At 39.6% G+C, this 20,333-nt stretch overlaps 1 protein-coding gene across 1 annotated transcript; it reads left to right on the forward strand.

The window, feature by feature from the left end:
- The first annotated feature begins 11,778 nt into the window (after nt 1–11,778).
- LOC148009855 (uncharacterized) lies at nt 11,779–15,500 on the forward strand. The gene is made up of 2 exons (XM_087673249.1): nt 11,779–12,779; nt 13,684–15,500. The coding sequence occupies exons 1-2, from the start codon at nt 12,273–12,275 to the stop codon at nt 14,653–14,655; spliced, it is 1,479 nt and encodes a 492-aa protein (XP_087529375.1). The 5' UTR covers nt 11,779–12,272; the 3' UTR covers nt 14,656–15,500.
- The last annotated feature ends 4,833 nt before the right edge of the window (nt 15,501–20,333 follow it).

Here is a 20,333-nt window from a genome sequence, read left to right on the forward strand (position 1 = left end):
AACTCAGGAACCACCACTAGTACCAAACATGGTACCAGAGGTCTAAGAGCGCTTTGACAGGATGGTTCAAGTCCTTTGGGCTACCCCCCTCAAGATGTGCCAAAGTATCCATTGACATGCAAGGTGTTGAGGCACAATGAGAGGATCTCGATAAGCCCATTAAGACCTATCAGAAGAAGCAAAAAAAGAAGAGACCATCATTTTTTATTTCAACGTCTATGAAGATGCTAAATTCAAAACACCCTTACCACTCAATACTGTGCAAAAGCTTATTACAGTGGGAGAGAAGATCACCAAGAAGTGGTTGAAGAAACAAGATGGGTCAGCTTTGAAAGCAGCTTGCAAGATTCCCAAGGAGAAGAGTAAGAGGGAATATCTCATTGAGAAGCCACATAATGCATGGAAGCTTCAACCAAAATGAAGATATCCTATACTCGAAGCTAATGAAATGGCCCATTTTTCCTTTTGCTACTCAAATCAAAAGGCAGATGTGCTCCATTGCCCTTACTCAAGAAGGTATGGGAGAGATTATGATGTTGAGAAGCATGGCAGACATAACTTTCCCAAAATTCCCAATATCAATGCTCTGCATGAGAGTGAAACATGTCACTTCTAGTTGCATGATATGCTACCCTCTTTTGACAGTTTCCTTAAATTGTACTAAAATTACCTAGATCTTGCCTTCATAGTCACTTGCAATTATCTCCACCTCATAGTCAAGCTCATACAACAGCCATATCAACTCCTTATGAGGATGGCCTGCCACCCTTATTCTTGGACATTAACACATGGATTGACCACATTGCTATGGCAAGACTTCTTCTTCGAGCTATAATATTCCCATCTTATTGTATAGCCTTACTCGAGGAAATGGTGGACAACAGATTTGCTCAGTGTACACACCCTTTCTACCTAGAATCACCCATTGATCTCTGCACCTTTCTTAAGCATATCTTTTGAGCAAAGGGTGTCTTTCACTTACTGTGCTGCTACTCCTTGTGGAGTGAATCACTTGTACATTCACATGAAGAAATGAATTTTAAACAAAAGAAAACTTTTTAAAACAACAACAAAAACAAAACAAAAGGAGAACAAAAAAAAGGAAAAAAGAAGAGAGAGAAAAGAAAAGAAAAGAGACCAAAAGCTCCATGATTAGTTAGGCACACTCACCTTTCATTGCACCTAGGGGTCCTCAAGTTTGATGGCTCACTCCCATGCACATTGCATTCACCACCCGCAATTATATTTGTTGCACTTGCAAGTGTTGCATGGGTTGCACACATGTATTTGTGATTAGAATAGCATAGGCTTGGTCTAATTAGGCTAAGATACAAGCATGTAATGAGGATTGACCAGCCTAGAGCCCACTAAATGGGTAGGATACCCAAAAGAGGGTGCAAACCCTAATTCACAACGATGAAAACCCTAAACACAAAAGGGGCACAAATCTTAATCCTAGCCCGAATCTTATGTCTATATAAGGGTGGGAGGTCTCAGTTGTATGGACCCTTTGGCACTTCCATGCTATAGAAGCTCTATCAGTGTGACTACTAAAGCTTTCTATTCAATCTTTCTAGTCTATCATCTTGCTTCTAGTGTTTTGAAAGTGACTAAGAGGAAGAGATTGAGAGGTGTGCTAAGTGAGGGATTGAGGGAAGGTGAAGCTCTTCGCCATCTTCTTTCTTTTCTCATATTCTCTACTAGCTCTTCGAATCGTTAGTGTAGATGCAAAGGAGTGATGGCATTGGATCATGTTGATTGTGATCATGGAACCATCTTCAAGCCTTCGAGTCATCAAATGCAAGAAGGTAAGTTAGGTAAGTCCATTACAACTTGATCTAGTCTTGTGTTCTTGCTTTCTTGTGTTAGAGAGGAGGATGCTTGGTTAGTTAGAGTGGAATGTTGAGAGACAAGGTGAGAGATTGTTGCCGAAGTGAGTTGCAGCTTCTGAAACAATAGAAGTCCATCCAAAGTCCCGATTGTTAGTGCATTAGACTTAACACTTGTGTCATGATGACAACCAAATTTTTTATGGGGGTTTGTGATGATACGACTACAACTCCACTTGAAGTGGACTGACTTATTAGGAGAAGGGGGGCACTAGAGCTTCCTCCTCCTCCTAACGAACTGTTTGTGTTACTGGGGTCACTAAGATCTCATCCTTGTAGGGGTATCAGGCTGCTAGATCGAGGAGAATATCTCCTAATTATTTCAACCTATCATCTAGCCCTTTTGGCTCTTTCTTGTTTTTGGATCTTAGCTTAACAGTGTTTATCGGAAAATATTGGGTCAATCTCGGTGCTCTTTGGTATAAACAAACAAACTAGTCCCTAACAAACCAAGATTCGGAAACTGCCACATATAAGCGGCTCCCAACAAACGCACCACCTATCGAGATCAAATATGGGGCCGACACTAACTCTAGGGCTCTAGCCGTGAGCCTCCTAAACTCACCCAAACAACCCCACAGGCTCACGGTGTCATCGTGTTAAGGGCTGAAGGTCTACCACCGGGGCTTTAGTGCAGAAGAGGAGTTTAGGATTCAAAGTTCAGGAAGGGGAAATAGATTGGGGTTTAATAAGATCCGGGATTTAGAAATGATTTAGGTATGGAAGAAGAATTCAAGCTTTTTCTCTATGTATTTAGCATACATGAATGGAAGAAATAACTATATCTTGATTACATCAAATGCCTCTGGATACATACATCGTATCATAAAGGATATTTTCAGATTTTCAATTCAATTATGAATATCAAATGCAAGTTCTAATGGCTTTTATTTCAAGTATATAGATGGATTTCAACCCTTTGGAACAAGTATTATGTTGATAGACTCAAATACATTCAAGATTTGGGCTAATGATACATGAAATGAATTGAAGAAGCATAATTTTAGCTTCAGCCCTGTTTTAAAACACAAAATTCCAGGCCATTATCAAGCTCAAAACGAGTGCATAAACTCATGAAGAAGCTCCCTTAATCATTAATGAACAAAGTCCTTATGAAAAGAGGTCATTTCCTTCCATTACAACCACATAAATCTCTTGTTTGCTCATAAAAATGGACAATAACAGTGGGCTGCCCTGTTTATGACTGGTTATTTCAGCCCATAACATCCCATATACCTTCAAAATCCTCACCCTTTGCTTGCCCCAAAGTCACTCAAGTACTTGGGTACAAGTCGGGCTTCATTGGACCAAGAATGAGATAGACAAAATGAGAGAAGTCGTGCATAAGAGCAGGATGAATATTTTTCTCTCAGATTTCCCCCTTTTATAGACTGTTTCAACATGCATTTTCGTCAGACCAAATGGGCAGAGAAGTGGAGCTCTCACCGTATTTACATCTTCAGCTTTTGGGCCTGTTGATCTTCAGTTTGCATGCTCCAAAGCATGCACCATAGCTTCAGCTTTCTCCAGTTGTGCTCAGACTGTGCAGCCCGCATTTTGCGCCGAAAAATGCGGGCTGCTCCCTGCTCAGGCCCAGGTCACTTTTTGACCTACCCAGGTCACTTGCTCGTCACTTAAGTCTATTACTTCAGGTCCCCTATGAACGTAGTGGACTTTTGGAAACTTTTGGCATTTTTCTTGAGTTCTGACCATATTTTTGCACCTGAATCAATGTGATTTATCCTGCAGACTGTCAATTACTTCCAGTTGACCAAGTTGTAGGTTCCCATAGACTTATTTTTTATCAATATACATGGTATAACTAAAAATTATATGCTAAATACAAAAGAACTTGTGTAGCTAAGTTGGTTATTGGATAACAATGTCTGAATTTTGTATGCAAATTCCTCATATAACTCCCAGTGAAGCTCTTCTGTGTTCATAAGAATCCCATGATTTATATTATGAAGAGTAAACTCTTTGACAATGGTCCAAGAGGATATAGATACTATGAATGGGTTTATCCAAAGAATACGTTTGTAGATACTATTTCTAGAACATAGTCCAATGTGTTGCCCTTCCCAACTCCAAGCAATTGGAGTACCCAAACATAACGATGACATACACCTCGTATCATATACACAAGGAGCACCCCCCAACTAATTGCTGAAGCTCCACTACGACTCTCCTACCCAAACATAATGGCATACATCTCATATCATATACACAGGGAGCACCCCCAAGCTAATTTTGCTGAGGCTCCACTACGGCATTGTTTCAATCTAAAGTGCATAACATAGTTTGCTCTTTTAATGTTCCCTCCATGAGATAATTCAATCCTTACCAAACCAAGCCCCAAAGGAAACAATCATCTAAACCTACGGCTTAGGGAACCTCACACTCAACGTGGGTTGAATATTTGCAAACAAGTGCTATGCATCTAGGAGGTAATTGTCATGATACCACGTATATAGAATGTGGATGCAAAGTGAATGCCATAAACTACATAAACAAGTAAACTTATAGATCAAACAACATAGATTGTGCACAAACAGTTCTTTTCATGACTGCAACCTAACGCAATGTGTCGTTGCTAAGGTAGCACTGAAGTAATTTGTAGCCTTATAGATCAAACCGTGTAGATCGTGCACAAACAATTCTTTTCATGAAGTGCATAAACAAGTAAACTTATAGACCAAACATTGTAAAGCATGCACAAACAATTCTTTTCATGACTTCAACCTAACACAATGTGTCGCTTGCTGAGGTAGCAGGGAAGTAATTCATGCTACTGCCCTTCTTTAAAAACTTAAAACATACGAATCCAATATGTCAAAATATGCATAAAATCAACATTTCAATGATATTTAACTTCCACAACCCTTTTTGCTCCTGCCATTTATGGTTTTGCATTCATTGGTAGGTGTAAATAGTATTTTTAATGTATTTTTTCATATTGAAAATGAAAAATACGTACTATAGCATAAAGAATGGGGATAAATTGAGGCTAAATCTCATGCCCTAGCTCCACCATACATTCACTAACACATTCATAGTTTTTTGTAACTTTTTTAACTTAGTAGTTGAGAGTACCTAAACCATGATTACCAAAGGTTTTGGATAAGCTAGGAGCAATCCTTTATTCTTACTCTGACTTTGCTAAAGGCTATAGCCAAAGGGCTCAATCCTTTCCTCCTGGTGGACCCTTCAACTTTGAAATGTCTCACATTGCTATGAATTAACACAACCCAACTCTCTTTAGGAAAATGAAAATTTCTTACTATCCATTTGGTGGCCATTCTAGTGGCTATCAATTCTAGATTGGGTAGGCTTAAGCCACCTGTTTATTTAGTTAGAGTGCAAACTTTCCACACAACCTTATGGATCCTGAATTTTTCAATCTCCTCACAAAAAAAAGGATAGGTTGTCTAATTGTGTTAGTCTAGTTGCATCGGATTTCCAACATGAAAGGAAGTACAAAGTGGCAAGGATAATTGACAGCAGAGCTTTGAAGCCAATTTAAAGCGTAAAAAGACCTCAGAAGGCATAAATGAGCAAATTTTCATGGAAAATGAAACGGTTGTGGATCAAGGAGCTAAAGTTTTCCTAGACGCATTTCAACACTAGGAACCCAACGCAAGTCTCTATTCGTCAATCGGGGACCATTTGACCGCTCATTTAATCCCCATAAGTTTGGCATTTTGAAGCAAGTATTGAATCCATGAGCTTAAAAGTGCGTGACGGAGGCCAGATTGATAGATTTCAACGCCATGAAGCTAGCTATCTAATCCATTCACGATTTCAAGCTTGTTTGGTCCTCCGTCTTGGCCATAACCACTTCTAGGAAGTGTGAACATGTAAAAACTGAACCGATTAGTTTTTAATGTTAAGGATTAAGCATAAGGGGTTTTAACAACATTTTTCTCTCACATGAAGGGGGGGAGGGGGGGAAATTTTTTTTTGTACCCCCCTGAATGGAAATTCACACCCCCCTCAAATCCATCGATTCCCTAATTTTTTGATTGTTCGAGATGAGAGGAATGGTCTAGGGGACTAAGATAAATAATTTCTTCACTCTGCATCGCCACAGATCGTGCACAAAATGGTGGAATAAATAAAAATCTTTGATTTCAGTCTTTCTCTCTCATTTTTCTCTCTTCTCTCTGCACCTTGTTCCCATGCCTCAATCTATGTGAGAGGGGGGTGGGTTGAAGTAATAGATTCTAGACATGTGATGATGGTAAAGCATATGGAGTGTAATTTGAAGGTTGAGGATGCATCAACGACCATGGAAGAGCATCAATGGCTTCTCGACTTTGAAATACGTGCGGATTCGTATTAAATTAAGCACATAAGTGTTCGTTTTTTACGTGTTATGTTGATTCTTTCACTCATAATTTAAAAAATGGTTTCAAATGATTCAATATGACACTACAAGTTATAGACCTTATACCGACGTTTAAAGCGACGAAAATACAAACAACAAAATTTGCCCCCGTCGTCGCAAAAAGCGTCGTTATTGTCGATGCCATAGAAACGTCGCTATTGGCATCGCTATATGCGTCACTATATGCGAGCACCAGCACTGGAGGACAGCGACCGATCTGCGCAATAATACAAAATAATAATAAATAAATAATACAAAATAATAATTGAACCAGAAATACTTGAACCAGAAGCTATTATAGACACTGACTTTATGACCACTAGAACTGGCCGAAGGTATTCTAGATATCTAGTTAAATTTAAGAACCATCATATAGAGGAAACACAATGGATGCACGCTAGAGACTTAAATGCTTTCCCCACTCTGTTAGCTCCACATTGAGCTAATAGCAATTGAGGTCAATTGCTATCCCACCCCGGGGGTATAATGCCAGGAGGCATATTTCACGGTGGATTCCGTGAGGTTTTACGGTGGATTCCGTAAACTTTGATGACCGGGGCTCATACACAAAGTAGATTCTTTGTGCGAGAAGTTGATGGGGACGCCTGTCCTTTTCGGGCGTTTCATTAATTTAGTGTGTATATGGCTGATTCCATAGCGGGTGATTCCGCAAAATGCATATTAAATTAATAAACGTTTATGAGTTTAGAGTGCGCACTCATAATAAATTAAGGTTAGGATTTATTTCTAACCAGTTGATTTATTTATGTAGCTGAAGACTGCTAGGTATTCACTTTTGTCGGTTTAATTGTATTATTTTACTAACGATTGTGAATGCTTCAGTTGATGTGTAGAGATAGCAGCAGTGGCGGAGGAAAGCATTGGAGGATAGCGAGTATTCGATCTATGGATTATATTTTGATAGGCGCCACGTCTATATTTTGTCATGCCTATTTATTGAGACATCAATTATTTATTATTATGCGCATGGGCGCACGGTTATGTTATTTCTATTTGGACATTGTATTGGGCGTGCCAGACTCTTTGGGCACCGTCCATTAGCTTTATTTCTATTTTTGTAAAAGCAAACTCAAAAGCTAAAAGCTTGTTATATTTTTGTAAATTGGGCTATTATTGAGCATGAAGATGAAATATACATAAAATACATGCTTTGTGAAGCGCTCACACAAGGCATGGGGGGAGATTGCACCCAATTGGTCTCTTGCTCTTATCGTTCATGCTTTTTACCTTGTAACTTGTGCAAAAAGTAGAGTTCATTGTTCTTGGGGACCTTCCGACATTCACTACGCGAGCATACATCGACCGATCTGCGCACCACACTCGTATCGCTCCACCCGTATTTTGCTTGCACACTTAAGAGTGCAAGCAATGTCTTCAACCGAGATACTCGGCACCCATCATATAATGGTATGAATTCTTCCTCTCTAAGCGGGTCAGATGTCTCGACATCCATGGGAATCAATGCATCGATCATTGCCTCCATCTCAGGCTCCAAGATTGTAGGTAGGTCGGGAAGGTTGTCTGTCTCCTCTGGCATTGACGGTATAGATAGGCCTTGCGAGTGGTGGATTGGCTCCTGCAATCCATCCATCACACGTCCATGAACTCTTCTAATTGGCCGCAAAGGGTGCATTCCCCCTTGGGTCGAGACATCACCCCCCTGGATAGAAAATTTGCCAACAGGACCCAATCTTATTGTGTATGATTTTCAATTAGCTTGCGAGTACAATGCATGATTAATATTAACTTCAAATTACCGTTTGTTGAAAATCCGCAATCGCCTGATCAATGATCTCAGATTGAAACTCGCCAAATCGTCGTATGTGTTCTATAGACAATCAACGTTTTCATCTAATTGCCAACTTGCATTGAGAGCAAGGACATGGGACACACTAATTAAGATACGTCTTGCGACCTTGAATAATAAGACCTTCTTCGTTTTCCATCTTATTTACATTACATCAAACGAGGCTTAAATGGATAGCTTTATGGAGATGTATATCAAGTTGCAAGTTGACAATAAATCTTGCATTGTACATAGTAGTTGAGAGATTTATTGATGTTATATCTCGGCCCTGTATCATGCTCAAGGATTTGTTTGTCCCGGTAGATAATTATTCGTTATTGTAAAAAACTGCACTAGAGGGCTTTGAGTATAAGTAATCCATTTATGAGCATCATTGAGGATCTCTTAGTCTGGTAATAAATCAGTCTCAACAAAAAGCATCTTAGAAATGTGGTTTTTTTGTCCTAGGATCGCGTATTAAAATTAATGCCATCTATGAAATTTATCAACTATAGTAATAAAATTTATTTCAATCAATTCTATTCATAGTCATAAGACCTGAGAGAAAATATTCTATACTCAATTTAAGGGATTCTTCTTCTATAACAATACTTTTGGGTTCATTTTGATGAAGTACTATTAGCTAGGGTATCATTTTCTTTTAGTCCTTCCGTTGACTAGTTGGCATGATTTCTAATTTGTTATGCCTATAAAGTTAATACAAAAACAATGAATTATGCATATCACAATTAGATCCCCTACTTGGACATTATGAAGGACATGACCAATTTTAAGCCATCTTAAAGAGTCACCAATGTACGTGGCCCATGGCAAAGCACATTGCATACCATTATCGATAAGTCTATTATTGTGCATCTTAAATCTCCTAATTAGACTTTATAAAGTGTATGACTAATTTTTAGCCCTCTTAAGGAGTCGATGTAATGGTACCCATAAAAAAAATAAAGTGGATACCATTACCATAATCATGGATATGCTATCATTCCAATATATGTTATCTTTCTCTTTCTCTCCCTCTCCCTCCCTCTCTTTCTCTTTCTCTCGCATTTCCCCTCCCTCTCACAATATATCTTAACACTCTCCAAAAGCAAAAGGGAAAGGGAGAGAGAGAATGCACTCTCCCTCCCTCTCCCTCTCCCTCTCCCTCTCCCTCTCCCTCTCTTTCTCTTTCTCTCCCTCTCTCATTTCCTCCCTCTCCCTCTCCCTCTCCTTCTCTTTCTCTCTCTCTCCCTCTCCCTCTCCCTCTCTTTCTCTCCTTCTCTCTCATTTCCTCTCCTAAACAAGCAAAAAAGAAAGTGATTTAAACCTTTTATAAGCAAAAGGGAGAGGGAGAGAGAGAATGCACTCTCCCTCCCTCTCCCTCTCCCTCTCACTCTCTTTCTCTTTCTCTCCCTCTCTCATTTCCTTCCCCTCCCTCTCCCTCTCTTTCTCTCCCTCTCTCTCCCTCTCCCTCTCTTTCTCTCTTTCTCTCTCATTTCCTTTCCTAAACAAGCAAAAAAGAAAGTGATTCAAACATTAAACAAGCAAAGGGAGAGGGAGAGAGAGAATGCACTCTCCCTCCCTCTCCCTCTCCCTCTCCCTCTCTTTCTCTTTCTCTCCCTCTCTCATTTCCTTCCCCTCCCTCTCCCTCTCCCTCTCTTTCTCTCTCATTTCCTCTCCTAAACAAGCAAAAAATAAAGGGATTTAAACATTAAACAAGCAAAAGGGAGAGGGAGAGAGAGAATGTACTCTCCCTCCCTCTCCCTCTCCCTCTCTTTCTCTTTCTCTTTCTCTCCCTCTCTCATTTCCTCCCCCTCCCTCTCCCTCTCTTTCTCTTTCTCTCCCTCTCTCTCCCTCTCCCTCTCTTTCTCTCTCATTTCCTCTCCTAAACAAGCAAAATAGAAAGTGATTTAAACCTTAAACAAGCAAAAGAAAGAGAGAGGGAGACTCACCGATGAGATATAGCGAGTGTGGGGCGGCTCCTCTTTGCGATGAAGGCTCATCCTCTCCTTTGTGAACAACGGCGGCAGCGGCGGCGGCGGCAAGTCATCTTCCTCTCCTTCTCTCACGACGGTCGCTCTCTCCCTCGCTCTCGCTCTCAAAACACACAAGCTGCAAACGCAAAATGAAAACCGCGCTCGATTTCGGCCCGCTTTTTTTCCTTGTGGAGCATCGCTAATGCGACGCAAATAGCGTCGCAAATAGCGACGCTATTAGCGACGCCATTAGCGACGCCAATAGCGACGCCGCTATCCACCGTCGCTAATCGGCGTCGCTACTAGCTCAAATCCTTATAGTGTGATTTCTAGTGTTTGAAAATTCAAAATGTTCAATCAGTTCTCGTTATTCACATAATTAAAATAAAAATTAAGAAAATTTGCAATATAAAAATTGAGAGATTTTGGAGAAATTGAGGATTTTATGCATTTTTATGATTCTTTTAGTGTTCACATGGGGTCATATGAAATATAATGTGGTATCTTAGTTCATGCAAGCGCTCCACATGTTTGAAAATTAAAAAACCCTTAAAAATAAAAAATAAGTAAAAAAATAAAAAATAAGTTTTATACTTTAACACTCTCTCCCCTCAACAAAACTTCACTTTCCCTTGGAGCTGGAAAGACTTAGTATGATTCAGCTGCTTTGTATCACATGTGGAGCTTGTTCAATATAAGATTGCCCACAAAACATTTAAAAAAGGTATTGAAAATCGGGGAGACATATGGGATAGGACACAAAAGATTGGATGGACAACACCAACCTTAAACATAGATTTAATCTAAAATGTCACGAGACTGAGGTCTTGAAAGTAAGGATGGACAAGTGGAATCAACATCTCAAACTAGCAATAAATCTCTAGCTAAGCCTTAATCACAAAGGCTTTTGTTGGTATCTAGACAAAACCCGTGCTGGTGTTGAAAATCGGGGAGACATATGGGATAAGGACACAAAAGATTGGATGGACAACACCAACCTTAAACAAATATTTAATCTAAAAGATCACGAGATTGAGGGAATGGATTATGGTCTGGATGCAGAAGAGAAACTGAAATTATTCCTCATCCTCTTTATTAACTACAAGGCTAATAATAGACTATTGAAAATTTTGCAAGTAATATTCCAAAAAGTTCACCGCACCAGATTTAATTGGAAAGAAGTACTACTCGGAGAAATCTATGGGATATTGTCAGTAATGGGAATTGAGATAGGACTCCATGTTAGCTATGTTAAGGTGGGAATGCCCATCTATAGGCGTGCAAAAAACGTGTTAGAAAAGGTTTGTGAGTCAAGAAGCTCGGCCCGGCGATGATGTTTATTGTGACTGAATAACTTTGATCGTGTGCGCTGCTGCTCCTCACGTGTCATCAGTGGCGGTGAGCTACGTGTGTCAATGGATGAGCAATCAGCTTGTGTGGGACACGGAGGCTCGCCTTGCGGACCAACAGTGACGTGCCAAGTGGACCAATCACTGCGCGGGAAGCTGCCAGCCTGTCTGGTCCACACCTTCGGTCGATTGGGCCGTTGCCGACTCCCGAGTCGCCTATATATAATATTTGCCCAAAAATGGCTTGCAGAAAGTATATTCTGGTGTATTGTTTTTAAATCGCGTATTTCTTATTGGCGCATTCGAAAAATATTAGCGTATTTTTGTCACACAAAAGAGTCTTTATTACTGTATTTAATTTACAGTCTGTAGCGATGCTGAGGCCAAAAACAGTTCCAATAATTCACTGGAATTTCACCCCTCTGGTATCTTGTTGGCAGAATTTAGGTATAATGCTTAACCGCTATTGTAGAGGCTTGACACCTGTTGTTTCAGCTTGCCGTGGTCAGGATCTGTCTGTCTGTCTGTGTCTGTGTCCGTGTCCCATCATAATGCACCATCTGGTTAATCCTTGCAAATATCCATGTAAGTCCAGTTGAATTGGGTTTCTTGAACGTCTCACTCTCTCCTTCATCATTGCCATCCTTGCAGCTCTTTGCATCTGATACAAGTAAGCATCACCCCCAGCAAACTGGTGACGATTAACCCTTGCAAATCCCTCTGCAGTTGAATTGGGTCTCTTCAAGAGTCTCACTCTCCTGTTTCATTCATCATTGCCATGCTTTCGGCACCTTGCATCTGATACAAGTGCAAGCAAACAAGAGAAAGAGTGCCCTGCCTCTCTCTCTCTCTCTCTCTCTTCCCATGGCCTCTCTAGGCAGCATCATCAAGGGTGATAGACACCCCCTCTGGCTCGTGGATGCCATCATCCTCTCTGCAGTGGTCTATGGCAAGAACCCAGAAGAAGAACTTGAGGCCATGGACAAGGACTATGGCCTCCCACCAACCGCGAGGTACGAGTTTCTCCCTGAGGAGGAGCTCAAGGCAGCTGGGTTTGGGGGTTGCAAGCAGACCCTGCTTGTGGTGAGGAGCCTGACACAGGGCCACTACATCGTGGCATGCCGTGGCACCATGGATGTGAGTGACGCCCTTGCAGACCTCAACATTGTGCATCGAACGATGAGTCTTGGGGATGGGGCTGCACACGCAGGGTTCCTTGACCGGGCTAAGAGTATCCCATTGGACTACTTCAGGAGGCTCCTGATCAGGAATGAGAACATAGTGCTGACAGGGCACTCATTGGGAGGTGCAGTAGCATCTCTACTGACCCTCAGGCTGCTGGAGTCCACTGGGAGATGGTGCCATCAACAGGTATTTTACCCTTGTATGCCTGGGCAGTTGATTCTTCATAAACTTTCAGAGTCCTCTGATTTAGGTGTTTCACATGTTCTGATCATGACTGTCACTTGTGTTGAGTATAACTCCCTTATTTAATGTGCTCGAAAAGAGAGCATTCAAGTTGGAAATCCAGACGATAATTTGTCTCCTCCCATTAAGCATTCTTGAATCTAACAGCATGAGATGCCTTCCTAGTAGTTAAGGTCCGTTTACAGAGTGTGGTCACTAAGCTATGCTGAGGGCTTATATACTGGCTAATCAGAATATCGGTCTTGTAGCTAAGCTTAAAAGTCTTCTTGCATCTAACAGCATGAGAGTCCTACCCAGTAGTTAAGGCCCTTTTACAGAGTGTGGTCACTAAGTTATGCTGAGGACTTATATAGTGGCTAGTCAGAATATTGTCTTTGTAGCTAAGCTTAAAAGCCTCTCAAAATGGAGAGTGCAGCAAAGAGGAAAGCATGCTTTTATCCTTAATGTCTGTAAGGAGCAAACAAAGAAGAACTTTCTAGCACATCGTGCTTTCATCCTCCTGCCCCCTCTAAGTGGAGAATGACCTTCCAAGAATAAACATATTTTACTGTTGAGAAGAACTGAGATGGCTCGAAATCTGCAGCTTCTCTGTGGACATTGATAAGATACGGTGTGACTATTAGATGGGTAGGAAAGGTGCCCACAAGCTGTCAGTAGCAAGTGGAAGGGTTTAACAGAGATTGTTATACATGTTGCAGCTTCTCTATGCACATTGATAAATAAAATTTGGTCATCATTTTCTTACCTGTGTGTCATAGTGGTACAATTGTTATAAGCCGACTGTGGAGATGCATAAGCAAGCAGAGTGCCAAACAGTAGCTAATGACATTGCTGCACTTTGCTGCAGGTTCAGTGCTACACGTTCGGATGCCCTTTCTTTGCAGACTACAGGCTAGCCAGGTACATCAACTCCCACTACAAAAGGCATTTTGTGCACCTTGTGTCATGGAATGACTTTGTGCCCAAGGTGATGCCAGTGGCCTATACTCTCTATAGTCTATGGGCTGGCCTGCAGGTGGGACCTTTGGAGGATTTGTTTCACTGCACAAGAGTGCTTATGCTGTCGATGGAGATGATGAAGATGAGGCTGAAGATCACCCAAAAATTCCGACTGCTCACAATGGCATCGCAAGCATTGGCGTGGCTCCCTGCACTATCAAGGTTCATGCTACACAGGCTTCTTGCTCTTGCCCTGTCCTTCCACACTGGCTATTCCTATGCATTTGCAGGGCAGATGATGTTGCTAGACCCAGAAACAAGTGCATTTGAGCTCGCAAACAGAGATCAGTGGACACTCAATGCCCATCTAAGCTTCCATTTGGGAGGAGTATCATTGGACATAGTGAAAGAGCATAGCCTACTCAGCTACATTGAGCACATCTTTGCTGTTCAGGCAGCTGAAGTAGCATCGAACATAAACGTGCGAGCACTGGCAAGCCCGGGGCTGACTGTGAAGGTGCACAAGGCAACGGTCAACCTCAAGATGCAGGCAAGGCAGGTGAAGTGGACGCATATGATGAACATCCCTGAGGATGAGGAGGTGGGGGCTTCGAGCACGAGGAAGAAAACAAGGGCGCTAAGGGCCCTGAAGAGCCAAGTTGCATGTGTGATCTTCGCCCGGAGGTTGCAGGAGGCATCACCCAAAAGCTTCAGGATGAAGATGCTAAGGAAGAAGAGGAGGAGCAGGGGCTTCTTCAAAATGATGAGGGAAGGCATTGCCAGATTGTCGAGATTGTTGCACCGCTTTGACAACCTCTTTCTAGCCTCCTCCATCATATGTGCAAGTGTCCAGCTGCACAAGTTCATTTGCAGAAAATGAAGAGTGTCACTTGATCTCCCCTCCTCTCAATCTTGCCCAATATGATTGGGCAAACAACATGATTGGGCAAGCATCTATTACCCTTGCAGGAAGGTGTGCTATTTTACTGCCATGCAAGGCGATTAAAGCATATTGTGTATGTGTTAATATGTGTATTTACAAGCATTCAAACTTCATGAATTAACACAAGGGCAGGCAAAGCTGAATTGGGCAACCATCTAGCCTTGCAGGAGGGTGTGCCAATATAGTAGCATTCAAGGGGATTGAAGTGTATGCTCTAGGTGAAATATGTGTAATTACAAGCATTCAGGCACCACCAAGCAACACAAAGAATCTCTCTCACTCACACACACACACACACACAAAGGGCAGCCAGAGTTCAATCGGTCCCTGCTCAAAATGGAGGCAAACACACTGTGTCGTTACATGCTTGCCTACATCTACTATGGCTTGTAAATGAGAGCAAATCCACTCGGTAACTGTGTATTCATGTGCAGTCCCAGAATCAGGAGGCACCAAAGTCGATATTGATAGCGCCCAAATCTGTCAATTAACTCGAGTCCTGGATTCGACACGGGAAAATTTTCATCGAGTCCCTACTATCCTGAGGTTTTATCGCAGCCAATCTGTATTTTTGCGCTTAAAACCCTCAGCAAATGATCCTTCTTTACACCAAATTTTTCAACAAAACACTTAAAACTATGTTTGTAAATCTTGTTATCAACAAAACATTCGCCCTTGTATTCCCCCACTCAAAATTCTTAGGGGTTTCGTGTTATATACCTTAATTAAATAGCTTCAATTTGACCTCGCACTATTGGAGAACATTCCACTTCTAGTGTATTCCCAACAAAAAACTGTATTTTATTGTTTATTTATTTTTTTCGAGAAAGTTTTAAGTACATATTGTTGCAAAAGAGTTTTAGACATTTACATTGTGATCAATGGGACAGCCCTTCATAATCGTGACCTCCAACGAGATCTAGGAAGGCCCCCAATCCGACCCCTCCAGAAACTCCCCTCCTCTAGACGTATCCAACTCCTTGACAAGTGTAAGGTATCAAGGCATCTACTAAGTTAACGTGGGTTGGATGAAAATTTGCATTTCTATGTATTTGCAATAGTTGTAATTCTAAAGTACTAGTTGGAATTTGGTTATGCCTTTAAAAATACCGGCGGACTTTTTTGAGTATTTTAGTTATGAAATTGGTATGTTATTGAGATTTTGAATTGCAAATCTAGTTGCTTTGGGAACTTGCCTTTATTTTTTCTTGCTATGAGAAAAAGGTTTTTGTGAGCACTATGCATATTTGAGGACATTATAAGGCATATGGTCTTTTTGGAAAGCCATAACTTCTAGGAACTTAAGGGATGATTGCATAACCCAGTGATTGCAAGTTCAAGATGGAGCATTTTATGAAGCCAATGCAAGAACCTTCAATCTTTACTTTTGCAAATCTTTCTTAGCATTAATCCACTTAACACTAATGTAAAATAACTGTCAGTTTTCAAGCATACAATGAATATCACAAATCAAAGAAAGGAATGTAAATATATCTCTAAAGTATATTAGGAGATGGCATTCTTCTAGAAAGCATTACCGCTCATATAAATAAAGGGGTGATGCATTGTTCTAGAAAGAAATACCACTCATACAAATAAAGAGGTGATGCATTCTTCTAGAAAGCATTACCACTCATACAAATAAAGAGGTACCCATGCTAGATAGTGTGGAGTGTTGGCATTCCCCTTAAGGAAGGGTGCCACTCACAAGAATAAAGAGATATCCATGCCACTCGCAAGAATAAAGAGATATCCATAATGAAAGTGTTGGATAACTTTCATAGTGTTCTCTACATGGGAATAACCTACAAAGTAGCATGTACAAGATGTGCAACAAAGAGTTAATCTAAAATGGGAATGTTTAAGATCTTTGCAAAGAATTAGAGATTATAAAGAGGAAGGTGAACATTGCTCGATACCATGTACTTGTGAATTAAGGTACCACATATAATTTGTGTATTGCTTGAGCATAATCAACAACATTGCTCATGTCCCTAAGTAAATCTATAATAGAAAACACATGGAGCTCGGGCATACAAGATAACATATTTCAAACAACCATTAGTATATGTACTTATCATTGTTTGCAATGTCCTCTACTAGTTAGCATTGCCTACATTGCACAATGCTAGTTAGCAATAACTAAAGTGTGTTGAAAGGTAATGCATATAGCACACCCTTGGAACAAATGTACTTGCAAAATGCATTCACTAAATCAATGATTTGAGGTCATGACTATTGATTAGTTGTTTATGACATCATTGAATTATAAATCAATGTACTTGCAATATGCATTCACTAAGTCAATGATTTGAGATCACGACTATTGATTAGTTGTTTACGACATCATTGAATTACAAATCAATGCACTTGCAAGATGCATTCACTAAATCAATGATTTGAGGTCATGACTATCGATTAGTTGTTTGTGACAAATCAATGTACTTGCAATATGCATTCACTAAATCAATGATTTGAGGTCACGACTATTGATTAGTTGTTTGCAATATACATTCACTCAATCAATGATTGAGGTTACGACTATTGATTAGTTGTTTGTGACATCATTGAATTACAAATATTCCAACAAAATTTCTTAGAACTGTACCAAGTAGATTACAAACATTTTTGTTGGAGAGAGAGAGAGAGAGAGAGAGAGAGAGAGAGAGAGAGAGAGAGAGAGAGAGAGAGAGAGAGAGAGAGAGGCCAAAAATTTTCTTGTGTCTCTTGCATTTGAACTTTATTTACTTTAGTTTGGCCACAATAGATGATGATGGTAAATCAACAACTACAAATGACTTCTCATGATGATGAAGATGTGATGTTAGTTCCTATTCTAGAGCATACATTTGTTTAGCTATTGATGTTTATGAATGTGGACCAAAACTCAATTATGCATGCTAAGACTCCTAGTGATAGATGTGGACCAACAACTTGTTATGAATGTGGATCAAATCTCAATTATGCGTGCTAAGACTCCTAGTGATAGATGTGGGCCAACAACTTGTTATGAATGTGAACCAAAACTCAATTATGTGTGCTAAGACTCCTAGTTATAGATATGGACCAACACCTTATTATGAATGCTTTGACTTATGGACACATATGGTGGTTGGTCAAATCCCTTATCCATGATTGATTAACAATACAACATGCTTAGTTGACTGTGGAAACTTCAATTCAATCTTCCAAGGGAAGCAATAACAATACAACATGCTTAGTGGACTGTGGAAACTTCAATTCAATCTTCCAAGGGAAGCAATAACAATACAACATGCTTAGTGGACTGTGGAAACTTCAATTCAATCTTCCAAGGGAAGCACTTCTCAATCAAAACCCATAACATTCAAACACTTGGTCAAACTGGATCACTTGGTAATTTGTGAGATTCAAAACTGATCAACTCTCTTCGACTAGGATGATGCTTTTTTCCCTAATTAAACTATAAGGGGTAGCCACCATCATTGTCCTAGAAAGTCAATTTGGTCTTTAACTCACAAGCTCTCATTCAACTAACATCACTTATCTTTGTCTAGAACCAAGTCCTTTGAACCCTACAAGGTAGTTTGATCACATTTTAATCCTTGATTATAGGAGGATGTACTCACTTAGAGCTCCTCTGAGCTCCTCCTACACTTCAAGAATTGAATCTTCACCATGGTGAGCTTACTACCACTTGGTCCACATTCTCAAAGGCCAAGCAACTTCATATAACTCACACTAGAATATGGTTTATTTACAACCTTGCAGGGTGTTTAGACTTTGGTTTTGAGATTCTAACATACATTCTTTTTTACCCAATCCCTATAGCAGTTGCGAGACATTGAAACGATGTGTTTATCATGTTTCTCTTCTTGATCATAGGCTTCCAAAAATGAAAAATCATGTCTCTATTATGTAGAATAGAAGTTTTTAAAAATTAGACACTTGAATATTAGGATATTTTTGGCATGACTTTCACATTACTTTGGGAAATTGGTAGCACTAAGATGAAGAGTAAAATTGGAATAACTATAGTAGAGCTTCCAAAATATGATTGAGATGAAGGAGAAATTTGGGATAATGTTTGCAAAGTCTATGATTTGATTGAGATGAAGGGAAAAACATGGATTAAGTTTGATAGAGCTTCCATAAGATAATTGAGATGAAGGGGGGAGTGGGATGCTTTTATAGAGCTTTTGTGGGATAATGAATATGAAGAGAAAACTTGGGATAACCATAGTACAGCTTCCATGGGACGATTGGGATGAGAAGAAATAGACAATGAGATGAAAGAGACATGAAGGAATTAATGTACTCGTAAGAATGTACTTTCTTGGTGTGAAAAAATCTAAAATACTCTTGTGAGTGAGAAATAGTCTAAACTAGTTAAGAATGGACTAGGGCTAAGATGGGGATAGGCTCACAAGGAAGAATTTGGCTTATATGGGTTATTTATATAAAGGGAGAGAGTGGATTGAGTCCTCCCCTTTGTTTCAAGTTTTTTTCTCCATTTTTGAAGTGTTTTGAGAGTTTTTAGACCTCCACTCCATATTTTGTGAAATCATCTTTTGTAACCAACCCATATTTTTTTCACCCATGTGGCTAAGTTGGAGCTTCTTTTTCTATTGGATTTTCCACAAAGAACTCCAAAAAAGAAGGTTCCACTTTCCCACCATTTTAAATTATGTTTCTTTAGTTTATCTTGTTCCTAGAATCTTAAAGTATACTTTTATGATGTTCTATGTGAAGCACTATTAAAAAAATTATTTCTATGTAACTATTGTGCATTAGGTTAAAGCTTATTCATACATAATCTCCTTAATTTTTGAGAGATTCTTGAGTAAATTTGGTATTAAACATCTTTAATCAGTGTGGATATTCACATTTAATAGATGAAAAATGGATACATCACATTCATCCCTATTTTTAAAAAATACGGGTGTCCTTATCTCAAGGAAATCTTGGACTATATTTTTGAATAATTTTTTTGTGAATCTTTTGCATATATGTAACCTTTTCCATTTACCTAAATGTTAAAAAATAACTTGATCCTTAGGGAATATCTAAATCTTTAACTAATTCAAGTTTTCCCAAATTTAATGAATTGATAATGCACAAAGTGTTTAGTCTTGGGTACATATATTTTCAAGCAATTATGGAATACAAATTTTGGAGATGGATATGGAGCTTGCTTTCATGAGTATTTGACTATCTAATAAGGATCACATATGAAAATATGGTATTTTAAGCCATCCCAAGTGAGATTGAGTGTATAGTTTGATTTCTCTCTAAAAGAAAAATTTTTATTTCCCTTAAAATTTACTCTAATTGCCTTATGTTAGCTTATTCTTTGAATCCACTTTGTCTTTTCTAGCATATCCTTAAGTATTTGTTTAAATGTTTCCACTTCAGGTTGATTTATAAAAGATTGATATAGAGTTAAGCATTTTTTGTCTTTATCTTGTCTCAAAGTGATACAAAGACTTTGAGATGAAATCAATTGTGGACCAATCACACTAACATACTTAATTCCATCCCAAATTCTTTACTTGAATAATAGAGTTAAGGATGACTTGGTTAATCTCTTCTTCTGAAATTTTCTTTCATGACGGATAAGTTGTGTTGTAGCTATT

The sequence above is a fragment of the Lygodium microphyllum genome, chromosome 30 (genome assembly GCF_053477565.2).
Source record: "Lygodium microphyllum isolate KBCC chromosome 30, Lygodium_microphyllum_v1.1.10, whole genome shotgun sequence".
NCBI lineage: Eukaryota > Viridiplantae > Streptophyta > Polypodiopsida > Schizaeales > Lygodiaceae > Lygodium > Lygodium microphyllum.